This window comes from Ixodes scapularis, unplaced genomic scaffold (genome assembly GCF_016920785.2).
Source record: "Ixodes scapularis isolate PalLabHiFi unplaced genomic scaffold, ASM1692078v2 PGA_scaffold2__306_contigs__length_199485367, whole genome shotgun sequence".
Classification (NCBI taxonomy): Eukaryota; Metazoa; Arthropoda; class Arachnida; order Ixodida; family Ixodidae; genus Ixodes; species Ixodes scapularis.
The window spans coordinates 100,692,799-100,712,004 of record NW_024609857.1 but is presented as its reverse complement, the minus strand read 5'-3'; the positions used below and the strand labels follow the sequence as shown (position 1 = coordinate 100,712,004).

General features: G+C 42.3%; 2 protein-coding genes across 3 annotated transcripts in view; one reads left to right on the top strand and one right to left on the bottom strand.

Annotated features, from left to right (window-relative positions):
* The window catches only part of LOC120846180 (proto-oncogene tyrosine-protein kinase ROS), a 614,259-nt gene that overhangs the window by 34,780 nt on the left and 560,273 nt on the right, over positions 1-19,206 (bottom strand). Inside the window, exons 15-26 of the mRNA XM_042291966.1 lie at positions 18,849-19,058; positions 18,592-18,717; positions 18,273-18,448; positions 15,814-16,003; positions 15,555-15,708; positions 14,546-14,712; positions 12,721-12,896; positions 11,919-12,057; positions 11,147-11,403; positions 9,957-10,226; positions 8,713-8,906; positions 6,886-7,208 (exon numbers count right to left, since the gene is read on the bottom strand). Of these exons, the coding sequence (XP_042147900.1) occupies positions 6,886-7,208; positions 8,713-8,906; positions 9,957-10,226; positions 11,147-11,403; positions 11,919-12,057; positions 12,721-12,896; positions 14,546-14,712; positions 15,555-15,708; positions 15,814-16,003; positions 18,273-18,448; positions 18,592-18,717; positions 18,849-19,058 (2,382 nt within the window). The remainder of the gene's footprint in view (positions 1-6,885; positions 7,209-8,712; positions 8,907-9,956; positions 10,227-11,146; positions 11,404-11,918; positions 12,058-12,720; positions 12,897-14,545; positions 14,713-15,554; positions 15,709-15,813; positions 16,004-18,272; positions 18,449-18,591; positions 18,718-18,848; positions 19,059-19,206) is intronic.
* LOC120837570 (proteoglycan 4) lies at positions 1,164-4,411 on the top strand. Of its 2 annotated transcripts, XM_040207025.3 has the most exons (6): positions 1,164-1,607; positions 2,325-2,458; positions 2,956-3,093; positions 3,172-3,373; positions 3,670-3,732; positions 3,921-4,411. In XM_040207025.3, exons 1-6 carry the CDS (start codon positions 1,415-1,417, stop codon positions 4,343-4,345), a joined length of 1,155 nt encoding a protein of 384 aa, XP_040062959.1. In that variant the 5' UTR covers positions 1,164-1,414; the 3' UTR covers positions 4,346-4,411. The 2 variants fall into 2 exon arrangements, with proteins under 2 accessions (XP_040062959.1, XP_040355637.1); XM_040499703.2 differs by having other exon boundaries at positions 2,956-3,373.

Sequence of the window (19,206 nt, the reverse complement as noted above, 5' to 3'; positions counted from 1 at the left end):
AATACCAATCAGGATATCAAAAGTAAACTTGGTTTGACAAATTCACAAAATAAAAACAAAACAGAATAGGCAAAGTGAATAGTATCTAACTTACAACAAATATTAATGGGACAATTTTTCAGTTACAGTTGAGCTAACATAGAAAGAGGCGACCTATAAAATGTTTGAATACCAGAACAAAAGTTTCACCAGTTATCCCATTTTATATTTTACAAAGAAATATGAGCATAAAACTTTCAAACAGAGATAAGCACTTGGTGTTTGTAATGTTATAAAAATACAAGAAGCATAATTTTAACCCATCTCTTAGCTGATAGAATTGATTTTACTGCAGAGAAAGATTTTTTTTTTCACAATAACAGTGACAGAAATCCCAGTGGCTACTTGTACAAATCTGTGAGCTACTGCATGATGCTGTCCATGCTAGGCCATACTTAATGGCAATGTCCATGGCAAGGACAAGGGCGTCGCCCACGGACATTGTAGTTCCATTACTGGGGGAGCTCACGAACTTAAAAAAAAAAACGGCGAGCTGGAAGAACTGGAGGAAGTAGCTTCATCCGCGAACGTGGAACCACTGTGTTCGGGACTTGCATTACCACTCGGTTCTGAAACACCACCAGGATCTTCAAAGAGGCTGTCGTCCGGTGCATTGACAAAAGAGGTGTCAGGGTCACCCCAATTCAAGAGGTGGACGAGCATCACCTGAAGATGCAAGCGTCCTTTTCCTTAATTCATACTCTGTTGACCTTGGCAAAGGTTCATCCCAAGCATCGGGCTCGAGGTTGCACTTTCGAGTCTTGGGCCTCATTTTTCTTTTCACAAAGAAAGCACTGGAAAAACGGCATAACCAAATCGAACACGCACAAGTCCAGTCCGTTCACACCAAAGTTGGCTGGATTAGGCACAGTCTTTCAATCTCGCACTTCAGATAGCATCTGTTAAATTTAGACAAACATTAGTTTTCGCCGAATCGAACAATTCGCCTACAAAAGCGTGAAACGTGCTAGGGCAGCTGGGGAAAACGGTGATGGCGATGGAGCTTGCCACCTGCCCTTGAGTCATGTGGGGTAAATTCACCTCGTTGGGTAAATTCTCCATTTTGCGACAAATACAAATTGAATGGATAAACTGGTTATGTCTACATATTCCAGAAAGCTAGATTTACTTTTTGTTTATTTATACTTCAAGTAAAAGTATTTTTTCCCTCGTTTGCCTTCACATTTTTAATGTAATCGCAAGATGGAGAAAAAAAACTTGTCAAATCCGTCACGATCCCGTGAAATCCGTAGCCACAGCCGCTTTCTGGTTCTAGCAGTTCTAGGCCTAGTCTCCTATGTCGACGCGTGGAGAACGCAAATACGTAGTTAAACGTTACGGGAACCACGAAAGCCCGGGCATTAGCTAACGTAAAATGTTCGCGCTGGTCCGTTTTTTTAATGAGTTCGACGGAAAAGTGTATGTGGTGCCCGTTCGGTGCATTAAGGACTTCCATCCGTTAAATGAAAATGACTTTGACAAGAATGGTGTCTACACAACGTACTGGGAAGACCTAGAGAACTCCGAAAATACAGGATCCTACTCTTCGCAGGTGCTGCTTCTCGCAAGTAAGTAATTGCATGTTCGTTCACACAACTCCTTGTATTATAAAGAGCGTGGTGAGCACATGCATGCGGTGCGTCACGTCGGAGAAACGTTTCTGCGCGGAGCTTAGTGGACATTCTCCCAGCTGTAATTAATGTCCGACATAGGGCGTCCATCGTCTACATCGCTGAATGCTTAAAAAAGATTGCAACTGCCTCAACGCTCCGCTATACTGCACTGCAGCTAAAGCTACAAGCGCGAGCTAGCCCGCGCTCCAGGCTACGAGACGTGCAGTTCGCACGTCTCATAGGCCATACAGGGCTACGGCATCTACTTTTATTTCAGCGCAAAAGACGAGGACAAGAAAGGGACACGGTGCGCAGTCCTCGTTTTTTACTTGAAATTGCTGTTATGGATCACTAACTAGCTCAATTGTCAACCCTAGCCGACTTTATTTTCCCGGGCTCAATATTTCGCGAATTTGGCAAGGCGAGCAAGAAATTTGGCGAATCGGGGTGGTATGCTATGTATTTGTCACCACAGAGAAATATGCTTCCGTATTATTCACTTTGCGAAATTCGCAAAAATCGGGTCCTCGCGGAAGGCGGAACTTTTCATTTACAATATATACATTGTAGAGCTTTGGCATAGAAAGTACTAAACTCTGTTGCCTGCACTTTCTAGGTACTATACCAAGAAATGGTGACAGTACTGCTGAACTAATTATTATTAAATTACAGGTTCCAAGGAAGAGCTGGAAGCTAAAAGGGCATTGAAAAGGGTGCGCAAGGCTATTATTCACCCTTCGGATTTGGAGCAGGGGGAGGGAAGCGAGCATGATGCTCCCGCTTCTCAGAAGCAATCGTCGAAGCTGGTATGTTATGCTCTGTTATGACACTTATTAGTTTGTTTATTTGAGCAACTCTGTGGCTCTTCCCTGAGAGCCATCATGGGAATGGACCTGTGTTAAAATATAGAAAATAAAATAGATGAAATGAACCTGTGTTAAAATATAGAAAATAAAATAGATGAACAACTTATAAAGGCAATTTTTAAGAAAATGTATTGTTAATGCATGAATAAGACTATCCATTGAACAAAGCATGACTCTAATTACGAAGGGAATGTCAGTCTTGAATTGCCTGAAGAAAAAGGAATGTAAATCTTTGAATTGCCCGAGGGAAAAGTTAATTATGAAAAACATTGCGTTTAAATTGGTCTTGTTGAATTACTCTTCCGTAGTTGATATGGGACGACATTGACCAATATATGAATTGGTTATGACAAAAAGGGGAATGTACTTTAATATTAATTTTTTATTTAAACAATTTCTCACACTTCTGTGAGCAACTTCTATGCTTCATGTTTCAGGACTCCCGCCAGACTTCACAAGACAAAAAAAGACAGAAGGCTCTCCAGTTGGCGTCAAAGAGTTCTGCTTACCAGAGGATATTAGAAGAGCAGCTCGAAAATGCTAAGAAGAAAAATGAAGCTGCCTCTGCTGTACAGGTCTGTGCCGCAATATGCATATCATACATGCTTTCAACATTTGTTTACCTGCAATCTACCAAACATGTTCTCGTGCAGGTCTCCAGAAAAAGACCACGCCCTGCCCCAGAATCGGACAGCGACAGCAATGATTACGTTGTCTCTGCCTCTGAGTTAAAGCGCGCACGAACAGAGGCACGGTACTGGCGCCGTCGCTACGAAGAAGTTAACAGAGAGAAGGCGCAACTTACTAATATCGTCGAAACTATGAGTGGAACTATAAATGGCCAGTTGGCAACGCGTAAGTACAAATATGGTGATCTGATGTTCATAATAGTGCCTGTGATTCTTACGAGCATAGTCTTGGGGACTGGTGTGCCTTGGATAGAAAATGTTTTAGGTAATTCATTTCTTGATACCACGGATTGTGCACATTTTCATCTTCTTTGTCAAATAGAAAGTTGCATCATAATACTGCTGTTAAAGGTATTGGCGAATTGATAATTTGGTGACTTCACTTTTAACTCTGGGTTGAATTTCTTATAGAGGTTTCTACCAGGGAGTTCAAACTAAGGGGTGGTTATTCATTTGTTCTAGTTAAGGAGATGCTGGAGTCCAGGGGGCCTGTTCAGCTGCCAGGAACACAGGCAGTTCATCAAGGTAAGGAGATAGCGACCTTATACTGAAAGTTACTCCATGTAATTTAATGCTCAGGGCAGTCACAGTTTAATTTTCAGGAATATTTGTGTACACCGTGTAACCAATATTTTGCAGTGGTCTATCTATAACCTGGTATCTGTGCTGTACTGTTCTCTTCAGGGACTCGAAGAAGTATGTATCTGTTTCAGTTTGCACATCACTTGAACCGACGGCAGGGCCAAGTGCACGGAGAACGGTGCCTCCTAGCAACCCCCCAAGGGCCCCTGCCGTTTGTCAGATGGCTCTGCCCCCAAGAAGTCCTCTGAGGAACCCTCTGAGGACCCCTCCGAGGACCCCTCCGAGGACCCCCCCGAGGACCCCCCCGAGGACCCCCCCGAGGACCCCTCCGAGGACCCTTCCGAGGACCCCTCCGAGGACCCTTCCGAGGACCCCTCCGAGGACCCCTCCGAGGACCCTTCCGAGGACCCCTCCGAGGACCCCTCCGAGGACCCCTCCGAGGACCCCTCCGAGGACCCCTCTAAGATGTCATCTATCACTGACCAACCAGCCCAGGAGTGCAGTCCTGGCCTCACCACCAGCAATAGGTATAATACTTGCATCAGTGAGACACTAGTGTCCCTTAAAATTAATGGAGAAGTTAACAAGATTTTGGTAAAACATACTTGTGGAACCTTCACCTCTCCTCAGTGGCTGATCCGCGAGCTGCAGGCCATGCACCCTTCACAGATGTAGGCGGTGGCAGGGTAAGCATATAAATAGCATTTCCCTGAGGTTGCCCCTAATTTATGTCTATACTGCTTCTATTCACAGTTCCATCTGAAAAGTGGCATCACTATCGGAGCCCACCAGGCAAAAAAAGCCTTGGGCCAACGGAAGCCAGCACTCGTGGCTAAGGACATAGCTCAGGCACTTTGGGGACGTCAAGGGCTGGCAGACCGCACTTATGGGGGCAAATTAGCCCCAAAAGACTACCACAAGCCCGACGCCATCTTGCGGAAAGAGATGACCCCTGAGAAAGTCGCTCTTGTGATTGGTAAGTGAAGTCATGTTCTATTTTATAGGCGCATTACTTGTGCCCGACTGAATTTGCTTGTTGCTACTTTACAGAGACAGTAACACACTGGGGCACGAGGGCTGGGGTCCCAGTTGCAGACGCCATCGATAACATTTCTACCATCCTCTCCCAAAAGATACAAGATGTGCGCAAAAGCCTGAAGCGGCAAAATATGTAATGTAACCACCTTTGTAGATTTTTTTTTATTTACCCCATCTTTTAATGGCAGTATGTGGACTATTGGCGACTCCAGTGAAATCGCCGCCGCGTAGCGGCAACATTGAGAAGCTCAAGAAAGGAGGTCGTTTAGACTGTCGTCTGCTATCACTGCTTGGTTCTCGTAGCCAGCATAGAAACTAACATTGTTTCCAGTAATTATTTTATGCTTCCGCCGTGTCATTTCTACGCACCGACTAGAAGGTTTTTACCGTCGAAGAAGCGCTTTGCTTTCATAACACATATTTTACGCTGCAGTGGTGGTTCACGTGTTGAACGACGAAAACGACTTCCTTTCGTTTGCCATTTTGCCTGACCGACGCGACCCCTATGGTTTCACTGGAGTCGTGAATACATTTTTAAAAGTTTTAATTTTATGGAATCAAAACTTATGGTGATATTTGTTTTTAAGAATTCAAGGTTTGACAGATTTTCTTTCATAGGATTGCAGGTGCCTCACTGTGACAGCCAAATGATTAGAATGTTTAAAAAGGTATCTACTATATTTTAGTTACTAGCTTTCATTTTCCATTTTCATGCCACTTGCACACCTTTTACATTGTATGATGTCCCTGTCACATAAGTTTGCAATTATGAGATGCCAATGTAGAACTCATAAAAGTTAACAATATTCTATCCTAGTCATTGTTGCTGTTTCGTCTGCTGGTTTTTTCTTGTTTGAGTAAGACTATGTGTATATTTGTTGGTTTCACTATCATTGTATGCGCCTCTTTCCACAAGGGTGCAGCCTTGAATGTTGACACTTCCGGTATGCATTAAAGCAGTGTTGATATCTCTCCACGTCGCTGGAAGGTGTTCACGAAAAATCTGTGATTTTCACAATTTTTGTTTTGCCTAACCTATATTTCCTCGCATGCTCTAGGTTGAGGTGTCCCATTATTTTGTGTCCCTCATGCCAGATATAGAACCCATGTGACTGAAAAACGTCTATTATTTTAATTTTGTGTGAAGAAGTTGCAGTGTGTTTATTTGTGGCAATTTATCACTGGGAATATTTTTTGTTTGTGTTTGCTGGTCAAGTACCCTGCTTCATTTCTGCTCATGCCTGGTGTTTCTTTTGCATTTTTTTTAATTAACATGTTTCGCAGTTTGCTGCAATACGAGAGGTCCACTTGGAGTCTGTGGCCGAGTTTGCGGCTTCTGGAGCTATTACTCACACTTTGGGTAATTCTATGTTTTTGAGCAAATACAATGTTCAGTCAGCAAGTGTCAAGTTAGCTTCAAGGCATTACCAAGCTGCTAACCTCAACACAATATGAAAAATTTTAACTATGTGTGCTATGCCCCCCTCCCTAGCCACCATCCCGGCCTGTTAATTCTCAGTACCTGCATATGTTCATTTAATGTTTTTTTGTATTATACATAAGTGACGGATGTTATGACATTATTTTTATGTATGATTTAAAGGCTTTAATAAAACAGATTCCAAACCCCGATTCTGAACTCACTGAAACTCCAGAAGCGGTCCCACTTGCCAAGCGATTCCGCTTGCCAAGCGGTCCCACTTCAAGCGGTCCCGCTTTAAGCGGTCCCACTTCAAGAGGTCCCACTTCAAGAGGTCCCACTTCAAGAGGTCCCACTTCAAGCGGTCCCACTTCAAGTGGTCCCACTAGCCTCCCACTTGCCAAGTGGTCCCTGTTCGATAAACCACTTCAAGTGGTCCCACTTGCAAAAATTTTACCTGGGTAGACGTATTTACACGAACGTAGGTCAAACCAATTATAAACCAGGTCGGTACTGTACATCTATATTTCCAGACAAAGCATATGGAAGCCAATCGTTGCCATTTACGGAAGCAGTTCAGAACTGCAACGACTACACTACAAAGCTGCGTCACTCGACAAAACGAAGTTGGTCCTCACCAGCATTCTGCATCTCGGTCGCATTCACGACGAGCGTGCAGTTGCATCCCTGCAGGTCAGCCGACCAGATGTTGCCGTGAGACTCGTCGACCCAGAGAAGCCGTGGCGCGCTCCTCTGCGACCGATCCAGCGTCACGGCACTGCCCACGGATGCGTGCGGATCGCAGCTGCACGACTGGTGCCCGCTTCGCTTGGAAAGCCTCGAACGGGGCAGGCCGGGCGACAGCGAGTTGCCAAAGAACCGGTGCGCGTTAGTGCCGTCCGAGTTGCACACCATGAGGGTCCTGGAGCCGTGGCCCGCCACGGCCGTGTATATCAAAGTGCTGTTGACAAAAGAAGAACAGGTTTTCCTTCCCCATACACAAGCGGCCGGTACAACAAAATCTCTGGGAGGCAGGTACAACAAAATCTCTGGGATCCGTTGTTTATTTATTTGCTTAGGACATACTGCAGGATTTTTTAACAGGCCTGACGCAAGTGTAAATACAAAACAGCAAAAAATATAACCGTCAAGCCAGAATACACAAGAAAAGAACACATAACATATTTGTTTGAGTAATAGCCGCACTTCTTATGCGGAGGCATGCGGTTTAGAGAAGCTCGTTTTTGCGAACGCCGTTTTACCGATTCCAGTTTATCGAATCCCTTTATAGAGAAACTCAGTTGAAAGAAAATGGTGATGAGCCTCTTTTTGGTGAATTCGGCCGCTACGAAGCCGCGTGCACGGATGGGTCAGGTGAGTTAACATTTTTGTAATGAGCCGCTGCAGACTGCGAAATAGAAGAGCTTTCTTTAAACAGCGTTTCTTCTTTGATAAACGTCATTGCACTACACTAAGCTCAGGCTCCACTTTCTCTAAACCGTGCTTCAATAAAAAAGCGCCAGTTCTCTAAAGCGTGCTTCGATGAAATGACGTTCGATCAATCGTAGTAAACCCCTTCTTATGAACAAGGCCCTTGCATCTACTTTTCTGCAGAACACACATGCAACCATTCATCGCATTCTCAATAAAAAAAAAAAAAGTGAATCACGAGGATGAGAGCACGATTCTGCATAAGAATGCAATCTGAGCAGATAGCATTTTTTCATGAAGACGTTATCTGCACCCCGTAAATCGCTGCCATTTTTCCTGCAAATCGCAGTAATTCGCTATCCCCGTGCTCCGCGGAAAAGCAGACCACGGGCTCAGTTCATAAACAGCACGGCTATTACAGTCTAAGCTCGTCATAACAGACATTGATTTTGACCAAGATATCGGTTTGTTGTAAAAGGAGTATGTTGTATGCAGATATGAAGTTGAGTCAATGGTATGTAGAGGAAAACCAACTGAACTTCCCAAACCGGTATGTCATATCCAAATGTCTGTTATAACCAGGTCTGTTGTAACAAGCTTAGACTATACTCAAGCAAATATGCACTTGCATATTATTTCACAACTTTTTTTTGCGCCGCCTTATTCTTTTGCCAGAGGCCTGAAAAACGTTTTGGCAATGCTATGAGCGACCTTTTCTCATGGGTTGTGCATATATTTGATTTCGCGAGTACTGCGAACCTCCAGTCTACTTATACACGGATGCAGGGCTACCAGACAGATGATGCCAGCGTGCCAGAGTGTCCTCTCATCGTAAACAATCACAGAGAAGCACCCCGCATTCAGAGTGTGAACCAGTCTTTAATCTGCCAGATGCCAAAGCTACGAAAAAGAGCACACTGCCACAAACAATGATGGCAGTGCGCTAGCACACATGCCCAGCCGGGATGTACTGCTACGTTCACACTTTAAGTAAAACAGAAAGTGAAACGGAGCACAGAACCGTTCGGACTTGCCTCGAGAAAGGGTCAGCCTCGACAGACGAAATGGACATGCTGCTGTTTAAGATCCTGTAGAAATTGTATCCCTGGTTGAGGTCCATCATGAGGATCGAGCTCTGCCCCAGCGAGCGGTTAGTCTCAGTCCAGTAGAGGTATCGACCGATCCAGTCAATGGTAAGGCTTGTTCCAGAGAAAGGAAGACTGTGCACCTGGACGACAGGAAAAGAAACGACAACAAATGCTTGTGAGTACATCACTGCAAAGCATTGAATTTGTTGCCCTCATTACTTTACAACCTCACAGCACCAGTGAGTGCACCATGCTACAGTAAGAAACAGGAATAGTAGCATTTCTGAAACTTTAGCATGAAAACAAAGTGAAGGGCCATCTCATTACCTGTGTTTCTTTACAGGTATGAAACAGATGTGCAAACAGATCTTTTCATTTTCCAAGTTTTAAGGACTTATGAGCACTGTAACATTGTTTCAACACTCACGGACATGATACTATGAAATTTTGGAAGTCAGGAGTGTGCATACACAGGTTTGGTTCGCGCCCAACGTGCACGAGCGTACTTCCAAGCTTTGATTTCGAGTCCTCAAAAAGCCGTTCCCAAGTTTATGCAAACTACAGTCAGAGAGCATCATTACAATAAAAGTTGCTTAAGAAATCAAACATTTTGGGTTCAAGAAGGAGGCACAAAAGAGAGTCAAGCATAAAACATGGATGTGAATATTGTGTTTGCTTTCCATTTGTCCCAGTCTCGAGACGTTACAGATGCTTAAGGTTCAGGATGTTTCCTCCGTACTTAGTCACCATCATTCTCCCCATTTACTTCCTTTGGAAACCCATCAATAATGGCATAGTTTTATAGTAGAACAGTACTTCCACTTCGCAGAAATTATTTATTTAATCTACTAAATCATTTTACTAGACTTCAAGTCAATAAACTGATTTGGCTATTCCATCAATATTCGTTTCTATCCCAAAACTCACCATCCACCCATGTCTTTGCTTGATGCACTACATTTCTATGAAGAGCTTGTTTCAGTTGGGAGCGGCATGCATCACTGTACCATTTCTCAGAAATTATTATATTCAATCTTTAAAATTATTTCATTAGATTTCGAGTCAGAAAAATAATTTGGCTATTCAACTGATTTGTTTCTATCCCAAAACACATCATTCACCCATGTATACGTTGGACGCCCACATTTTTAGGGGGGAAGGTTTGTTCCAGTCAAAAGTGTAGCACGCACCACTGTGATGTTCGACCCGTCCAGTCCCGAGGCCATGAGGAGGCCCTTCTCCTCGAGCCAGAAGACTCTCCCGTCTTGACCCAAGTAAGCGATGGCCACGGGGTGACTGGCCTTGCTCGAGAGTAGCCTCTCCTGGTGGAGGTCCACGTCAGTGACTTTGACTGCATCCGTCTTGGCGAGCAGCAGCTTGGGCACGGGATGCTCCTTGGCAGTGCTTGCCTGCACCAGGTCGCTCATGGGGCCTTCCCCGGCACGCGTCGCCGCTCCAACCTGTTTGTGCAGATTGCCAAATATTGTGTTTATTTGACATAATTTCAAAGCTTTTTACGACTTAGAAAAGGAACCTAACGAGGGAATGGCAGCTGACATTCTGCTAAGACACGTATAGTAACTCACGACATAAGAAATGCATGGCGTGGCAAGCCCCAAGCGTCTTACTATCGCTCCCAAGCCAATAAGGTTGAAGCATTTGCTGATAAGAATGGCAGAAAACGAATAGCGAAGCAAGAAGCAAGAGGCTTCTATAGCTTCTTTAGGATTCGAGGAGATTATGTCTTTTATCAAGATGTCAGCAGCGCCCTGGGGCCTCCCAGCTGGTTTGTTTCCCCAAGTTCTTCCTATAAGCTTCTACTAGTACTATCATGCATTGTTTCGACAGTTGTTTACATATGAACACAAGGTATACAACCTCATTGTGTGGTAAATACAATAACTCCATGTGTAGCTTTGTACACCTAAGGAAATGTATACTAAAACATTGGGCATCTCTGAAGCTACAAATATAAATGGTACAGTGGCTCTGCCACAATTACCTTGGTAGAATTTAGAGACAAATAATCGGAATTTACGATTGACGAGCTGCGCTTTCATCACGGCTGAGTATGAAGTGGACGAGCAGATTAAAATTAAAATTAACTGCAATGTCTTCAAATTCAAGCTACAAAGAACGAGGCAATTAAACGAAGGTGCAATTATAGTATAATAAACATAAAAATTACTAGGTTTAGATAAAACAAAAACAAATAAAATTCAGTGATTGAAAAGGTAACCATCATCTGTACTGCTTTGGACAGTTCGATACTGCTACAGAAGAACAATCAACCCCCATATCAAAATTATTGATAAGGCACGGAAAACTAGACGGCTCCAAGCACTAGCAAACAAGTGTTCGTTTTGAAGATCACACTTACTTGAAAGTAGTATGTTGTATTGGGAAGGAGGTTGCCGATGCGATAGGAGAGCGCTTCTCCTCCAACCCGGACATTCTTGCAGAGTGTAACTATGGAATCATCCTTGAAGAACCAGCAGTTGATGCGATAACTTTCAATGACTCCATTGGGATGTTCAGGGGCGGCCCAGCGGAACTCAGCCTCAATGACGTACTTCATTCGAAGAGGAGAGGATTTGTGATTGACAAAGACTCTCGCATGCAGGGGAGCAGTTGGAACTGGAAGAATTTACATAACCATTGTTGTACATTGACATTGTACATAAGCTGTGCTTTCCATGTGCTAATGCTCTTTTTCTGCACATGTTCCTTCGAATTTTAATGGTACTAAATTCAGAACAATGAATCCAGTTCACTTGCAACTTCAAAGGTGACAAGTATCTCACTAGGTATTATATCTATTCAACCCCTAAAACGCATAGTTTTCAAAGCTTGATCATTGAGGTTGAGGAAAGGAGCCATCAGGCAAGATTACCAGCAATTAGAAAATTCACACTGATAAAAACTGATCTACATCTCAATAATATCCATACAAGAAAGTGAGATGAACCTCAAACATAGTTAACAGAGAGAACACCCCACGACACAAGAATATCACCTGAAGCTTTAAGTGAACCCAAGCAAATCATGTCGGTGCACTCACATGCCATATGGTATGCTTATTATTCCCTCATTAGTCCCATCAGAAAACTGTCAATGGAGGGGTGCTAATTTAAACAGGCTCACAAACTTACCCGACATGGGTGAATAGATCACTGTTGTCGTTGGTCGAGAGGATGCCCAGAAGGTGTAGGCTCGCACTACAATCTCCAAGCGTGTGTAAGGACGCAAGAGGTTCCTTGTTGGGTATATGAAACGATTCTCCAATGTCACCTGTGAGCCATTTACACGTAAGCTTTAAGCAGTGTTGTCAATAAACTCAGACTTTCCCTGCTACTTATGGCTAAATGTTCCTTATCATTTTACTCAGACTAGCTCACAAAGCTATATTAATGCTCTTTCGGGCTTTGACTAGGGCATGACTTGTTATCTAATCATCTAAAATCCTTAACGGTCGAGGCAGTCAATTTCTATAGTACAATTATAAATTTCGAGAAACTAAAGTATAAATGTTAAACCCCATCTCAGTTATCAATTATGCGTACATACCACAAAATACAAAGCAACAGGTAGCCAGCTTTGGGTCAGACAAACTTATAATTTTCGTTTCATTTAAAATACATCGCACAAAACTGTGAGCCACAACAGCCTCGTGCTTTTTTGGCACATCTGCCAGTTTTTCACACAGCTTTGGTTTAAAAAAGAACTGAAATGCAAACTTTAAGTTCCATTCTTTGAACTCCTTTACAAACCAAGAAATAATAAATGCTGTGGAAACCACAGATATGGAAAAAGGCTGGGTTGAGTATTATACCGCCTCTTACTGGCCTAGATACCATGCAAAATATGTCAGTTTCAGCAGAAGCGTTACCGCTACTGCGATTTTATTTTTGCTAGATTAATTATCACAGCATTTAAAACAATGAATGAACAAACCTGTGTGTAAACCTCCCGGTCATCTGAAATCTTTAGCTCGTAGAACACTTCTCCATAGTTAACGTTTGTCTCCATGGACCAGATTATTGTGAAATTTTCCCAGGTACCAATCACTTTGATCTTGTTCCTGGCAATTTGGGAAGGCACTACTTTTACAAGCGATGGGTCCAAGCCACCTGCAACAAACATATATCAAAATTAGTAGTCTGCTCTCAATAGAATATTGACATGTGCAATGGAAAAAGTCATGCACGACATTTGAAAACACTAATTTTTCTAGTTGCATTTCACTTTGATGTTAAACTTCCAAGGGCTTAGCTAACTCTAGACATAAGGTATTTACAGCAGGAGCCACCAAAAACATTTGCCAAAGAGACCAAACAACTTTGTTTTACAATAAATAATTCACACTAAACACTAGTGTCAAGCAATTATTAGAATTTTCTAACAGTAGTTTCGAATGATACGCTATTCAATATTCGCTTCGGGATGAACTGGGATTTTCATATTTTTTAAAGTGTTTATCGCAGTAGGTTACCCTGTTGAGCGCGCTTCTTACCGAGCATCGGTGCACTGCAAGGAAGCAACACTTGCGGTGCTCGCTTCCGCGGATGCGGCTTTCCCGCAGTGCACCGGTGCTTGGTAAGAAGCACACTCAACCGGGCAAACCCACCACAATGAACACTTCAGAGTACAAATACTGCAGCTGTGTGCTTAGGAGGAAAGCTCATTTCCAAAGAGGGGTGGTGCATAAGAAAGAAATGAAAACTTCATGAATCTTGATATCTACATTGCAGAAAAATTTTCAAAATTAAACTGGCATGCATGAGCGTATATATGCAGAGATGCCCTGACAACCTGTGTTAATCACATGTGATAGAAGAAAATATATACATGAAGCAAGATTATTTATAAATTCCCTTGATTAGGTATAGCTGGGCAACCATAAAGGTTTAATTTTATATCAAATTTTCAGTTTCCTCGCCATCCCAATGTAGGCATTGGACTTTTGCAGGCCACAGTCAATAAATATAGTTAGAATAAAATGAACTTATCTTAAAAACGGACAAGTGGAAGCTTGACAACAACCTTCACAAGTTCAGCTAGGTTTTCATTCAAGCATGTTGCAGTAGTGAAAAGGCTTAGAGAAACTATTCAGTAATCAATTAAAAAATATTCAGCCAAAACCACTATTTGCTTTGAATTCACTTCAAACTCAAAATCCACTCTTCGCAAATGCCTCCTACACACGAATTCTGTGACATAACGCCACTGTGGTGGCATTTCCGTTAGCACTGGCATGAGCAGGTGCTTCACCTTATTTGAATCTAGTTTCTGCACATGTGCAGTGCCCACACCTGGTGTGGGTAAAGTGCAAGCTTGTTTCTAAGCAACGTGTTGATGTAGGTATATTCTACCGGATGTTGCCAGACAACCATCCAGTCCTGCGCACAGAAATCCAAGGGCACTATAATTTGCTGCCTTGCTTGGAAAAATATAATCAGCTGAAACAAGGAAAAAGAACTAACAGCAAGCTGAAGTGAAACTATGCACCATTTCATCTTACAATAGACTGCAGCGGATGCTAGAAGGCATCCCAGCCAATCCAGTGCTGTGAACATTTCCCACGACTATACGTGAAAGGTCACGTGACACTGACACGGCACTGGATTCGCTCCAAAGGCTCCTAGCGTCCACTGCTGTCCACTGTCAGATGAAACGAAGTACTATAATGATGTCTGTTTTTCCTAATCCAGAACATATGACAATCATCTGTTTCTCTCACATGCATGCAACTATAGTAATGGGGATCAGCATGCTGCACCTGGGTACGGCTGAAGAGAAGCGTCGACAACAGCCAGAGCCTTCAGCTCGTAAAGGCCCAAGCCCCTCAAGGTGGCAATGTTCTGTCCGATCATGTTGGAAATGATGGCCTCTTTTTCCTGGTGGATCCAGTAGAGGCGGTTGCTGAAATACCAAACTGGCCCTTTCCTGCAGCAGCACAAGAAGCAAAAAGAAACAATCTCAACTATGTGCTCGAAGTCATATGCACTCAGCCATAGAAATTTGGTAAGTATAGGAAACAAAAAATGCTCTCATTTACAAACATGCAAGAATGTAGTACGTAACCTTTCTCAACCCACTGACGCTAGTTCCGAATACACCTTGATGCAAAAGTAAGCTCCTGCTGCTGTTTAGGATGACTTTGCAGAAATAGCAAGGTAGTCAAACTTTATTTCTAAAATAATTCAATGATTCTATTCTTAAGTTATAATACAATTAAATTCATACTGGCTATCTATGAAATGAGGGAGTACACAGAACCAAAGGAATTTTTTCCAAAATTTCCAGCAGTGACGCCAGTTAAGTAATTAGATATGCTTTCATACTATATGCTCGTATAATATGCCGAGAATTCTTTTCACATCACTTCCGAGATAAAAATAAATATTATCTCATGGTAAATCTAACTATTCTTCATAGAATGTTACAAAATTTATATTGAATACTGATGAAAAAAACAAAAGGAGAGCTGACAGTAGTGAGCTTAAGTTCTAGGTATTCCACGAACCATAATCCTCTTTCAGCAAAAGGAAAATGTTGTGCATTCAGTTCACCTAATCCTCTTCCAGCATCACTTTCTTTTTTTTTTTTTTTTGCATAGATTGCTCATATGTGTTTGGAGGAGTGTGAATTAGACATCTGGCAGGTTTCCATTATACGCAAGAGCCACCACTAACGTATACTCTCCATCAGACATGCTTGATTGTACATGCGAGTCAATTTTAAGCTACTTTTTGTGAAGACTAAAGACTCAGCGAACAAAGGCTTACATTTCACTTTCTGACAAAGGACCCACAATTTTTTCGGAAATTTCTCTAGGGCCCGTTTCCTTCCTGAGCGACGACTGGAACAGATTTGAGCCTTGAAAACTTCGAACCATCCAAAAGATCTTTTCATGGCCCAGATCCAAGGTAAGTCCCATGACTGCAACAAAACGGCGAGCAAACTGTCAGCAACATGTGGCCTCAGACAAACAACAAAGGATGCTCTGGACTGATATTATGTTTGGAGTGATTCAAAGAATAGTACCTTGCTTTCCGGAAAAAAGACCAGTCTGAAAGAAGGACTGCCTGTCCTCGCCGTTGAGCCTTGAGCATTCCACACTGTGCGTGGTGGCCCAATAAAGGTATCCAGACAAAGAATCAATGGCTATCTCCTGCGCCATAGTCAAAAGGGGCAGCGATTCTGGGTATGTGCCATCCAAGTTTGAACGCGATATCTGGAAAGATGACAAAAAAAAATGACGAATGAAAGGCAGCAAATAATATAATGCAAAAAATGTGGCTTCTAATGCACAAATCGAAGAGTCCTCAGGTGGAGGCAATGCCTTCAGTAGCCTTCACAGAACACAGTAAAAAAGCCTATCAAAATCACCTAAAATGAACTACCGATATATCCCGAGAGATAGCCCACCTAAAATCGAGAGCAAATTGGGCGAAAATAAGGGGTGGGCTAACTTTCGGTGTATACAACCAAGAAAAGGTGTAAAAGAAAACACTATTTTTAGATCATGCTTTTCTGACAAACTTGCTATCGCGGCGAGGGACAATAAAACAAAGATGAATGTAGTTCCCAGACAGCAATGTTCGCTTATGTCCAGCCATATCTACCTAGCTGCATTCACGCAGAGGTCATCATTGATGTGAACACTATGATTCAAGGAGTGGGCTATCTTTTGATGTTCAAAAGAAAATAGCAAATCAAGCTAAAAAAAAGGGGTGGGTTATTTTTTGAGGGTGGGGCATCTCTCATGATATTATGCTAGACCAGGAGTTCTCGAACTCTTCCAACTTAAGGGGTGAGACTACCTTCAAGTGTTGACTTTTAAACCAGTTGCTCAATGTTGGTGAAATTTTGAGGGTCTATTTATCTCATTGCCTAAATACACTCTATGATGTCTCATCTCTGTAGGACAATTTCCCAATAAGGAAGGAATACAGCAATTGACGTAAGTCACCTCACTTGGCAAGGAAATCTATCATATAAAATTGCTGCAGAATACTGAGCATTTCTAAGCTTCAGCCTTAACTAGAGCATAAGGGGGGTGTGGCTATCTACATTTTTACCTTAAAATTCGTGTTTCTTCTATGCAAAATGTCAATTTGAAAAGCATTCAACATAATTGGGCATTTTCTCCTCATCAAAACTCTGCTTTTTGGCAATAAGAACCTTTTTTTTTGGAAAAATAAATATCTAGCCGCATTCCTCATTAAATTTCAGTTCAGATACATCCACAGCGAAGAATACAATAGGCGATTCATTGAAATGATAGATTTCTTAAAACGAAAGTTGCTGTAAAAATGTTAAACTGAGAAAAACCTGTTTGAAGTTTCCACACCACTACATTTGACTTCTGCTTACACCCGATCTCCTGGATGGCTTTGCTAAGTGAGTCCAAGCTTAAAACCTTTTTTCGTGTGTCATTTTGTTGTCGGCATGTGGACCCTGATTGTGAACTGAGTGAGGAATTGAGTATGCTTGTAATACACGAACCAACGTCAGCAATTATAGGCAGGGTAAGCATTGTCGAAATACAAAGCAGACAAACCCATGTGACTTTCTATAAACGAATGTTGGTTTTGGTCAGTTTTGTGTTCAATCAGGGCAGGCTTTTCGATTCTTGGCCATATGCATAGCCTCTTCTACGTGAAAGACGGACTTCTATGATGTTCTTGCTCGAATAGTATTCACTCTCGAACAAAGATGTTTCATGTACTGACACTGTGAAGAAATGCTCTTTCCAACGAAAGTATAATCATTATTCTAGGGCATACCAGTGCAAAGCTACAGCAGTTCTAAAATAGGGAACAGAAGTTTCATATTTCAAAAAAACATGATTTTGCATTGTTGGCTTACCGAAAATGTTCGATTTCTCCATAAATACTTAAGATATTGCAATAAAAATGTGTAGGAGTGTACACTATTAGTTGTGGAACCACAATACATAAAGATAGAAAGTCTTTTTTTTTTCCCAAATATTTAAGGTGGTGTCTTCCCTTAATTAAGGAATGCTTATTTCTCTTGAATATTAGGCAAGGAACCCTTGCTGGCCTAAGTACTGATACAATAAAGTGGTACAGAAGTTCAAAGATTTCTCAAACAGCAATGCACACACCAGGAACTGTTTGGCACACAGTTATGTACCAATGAATGGCCCAAATCTTCTAAAATGATGCTTAAACTGGAAAGACTCTTTTGGGAGATGAACAACTAAGAAAAAATTAGGGGCTTGGAGGAACCCTTAAGCATTCTCTGGCAAAACCCCGGGGCTCCCAGAAAACCTACACTGAAAACTCATGAAAAAGAATGAGTGAAAACCCTTCAATTGTGTTCACTGGCATTCCAAGGTAGCTGCATGCTCTGGATCTTCAAACACCTAAGTTCTTTCTTGGTTTCCCCATTACTGTACTCCATAAAAGCTTTCAACTGCACAAGATCAAGCACATAATAGTATCTATCTTTTAGTATACTGTGGTTCTACAGCATACCATTTGCCTGAGAGGACTTGACCAGTACAGCTTTGGTGCCAGCCAGTCCACAGCGACCGCAGAAGCATGGCTGATGTTCTGGAGCCTTTCCAGTGAGAAATGTGAAGAAACATTGTATGTGTACACCAGGGATGTGTTGGTGTTGAGAAAAAGCTGGTCCTGGTACCAAGTAATATCTGTAAAATGAAGAGACTGAGTCAGATTTGTAACAGGTACTTGAAGCTTCTAGCTGAGCTTCATCCTACTTATGTATAGAAAATGTTTGAGTGGTTGCACAGGATGTAGTAACATAGTTTGTATTACTTCCTGCTGAGCTTACCAGTGATGTAGGCACTGTCCAGGCTGCTCCAATGGATGAGCGGTTGAATACTGTCTCCAACAATGTCGGACTTCAACAGCGCTTCGCTCGCACTCCAGAGCATGTACGGAAATCCCCGTCGTGAGGCTGTTTTACGAAATAAAGGTTAAAAATAATGGGGCTTTAAAAGACACAAATAGAAACAACGACAAGAAAGGTAAAAAAAATTATTTTGTATACCGACTGTCCCAAGAAAAGCAAGTCAGAGGTTCACTTACGTGGCCTCAAGGTTCGTCCGACAAAATCTGTGGACCAAGGTCCTCTTCCTCCCTGGCTGTATGCCCGTACTTTGACAGAGTAGACGGTGTTTGGACGCAGGTTCCTGATGGTGGTGGAAGTATCTGTGATGTTCATGATGTATATAAAGACCTTGGTGGAGTGGTCTTGCACTCGTACTTCGTACAGCCACTTCTGCCAGGCCCCCTGACCTAAAATGTTGAAAGTAGTATAAAACGTGAGAAGTTATCATGAAGTATGTTTATAAAAACTATAGACCAAAAAAGTGGATGTAAGCCGATTTACTGGCTACAATGTGAACTATGAAATGGGTTTGCCAACTCACATGGAGAATTATAC

Coding starts and splice junctions, on each gene's coding strand:
- LOC120837570 (XM_040499703.2), top strand. CDS start 1,415: ATGTTCGCGCTGGTCCGTTTTTTTAATGAGTTCGACGGAAAAGTGTAT. Junction 2,459..2,955: donor AGAAGCAATCGTCGAAGCTG/GTATGTTATGCT, acceptor TTCATGTTTCAG/GACTCCCGCCAGACTTCACA. Junction 3,374..3,669: donor AAATGGCCAGTTGGCAACGC/GTAAGTACAAAT, acceptor CATTTGTTCTAG/TTAAGGAGATGCTGGAGTCC.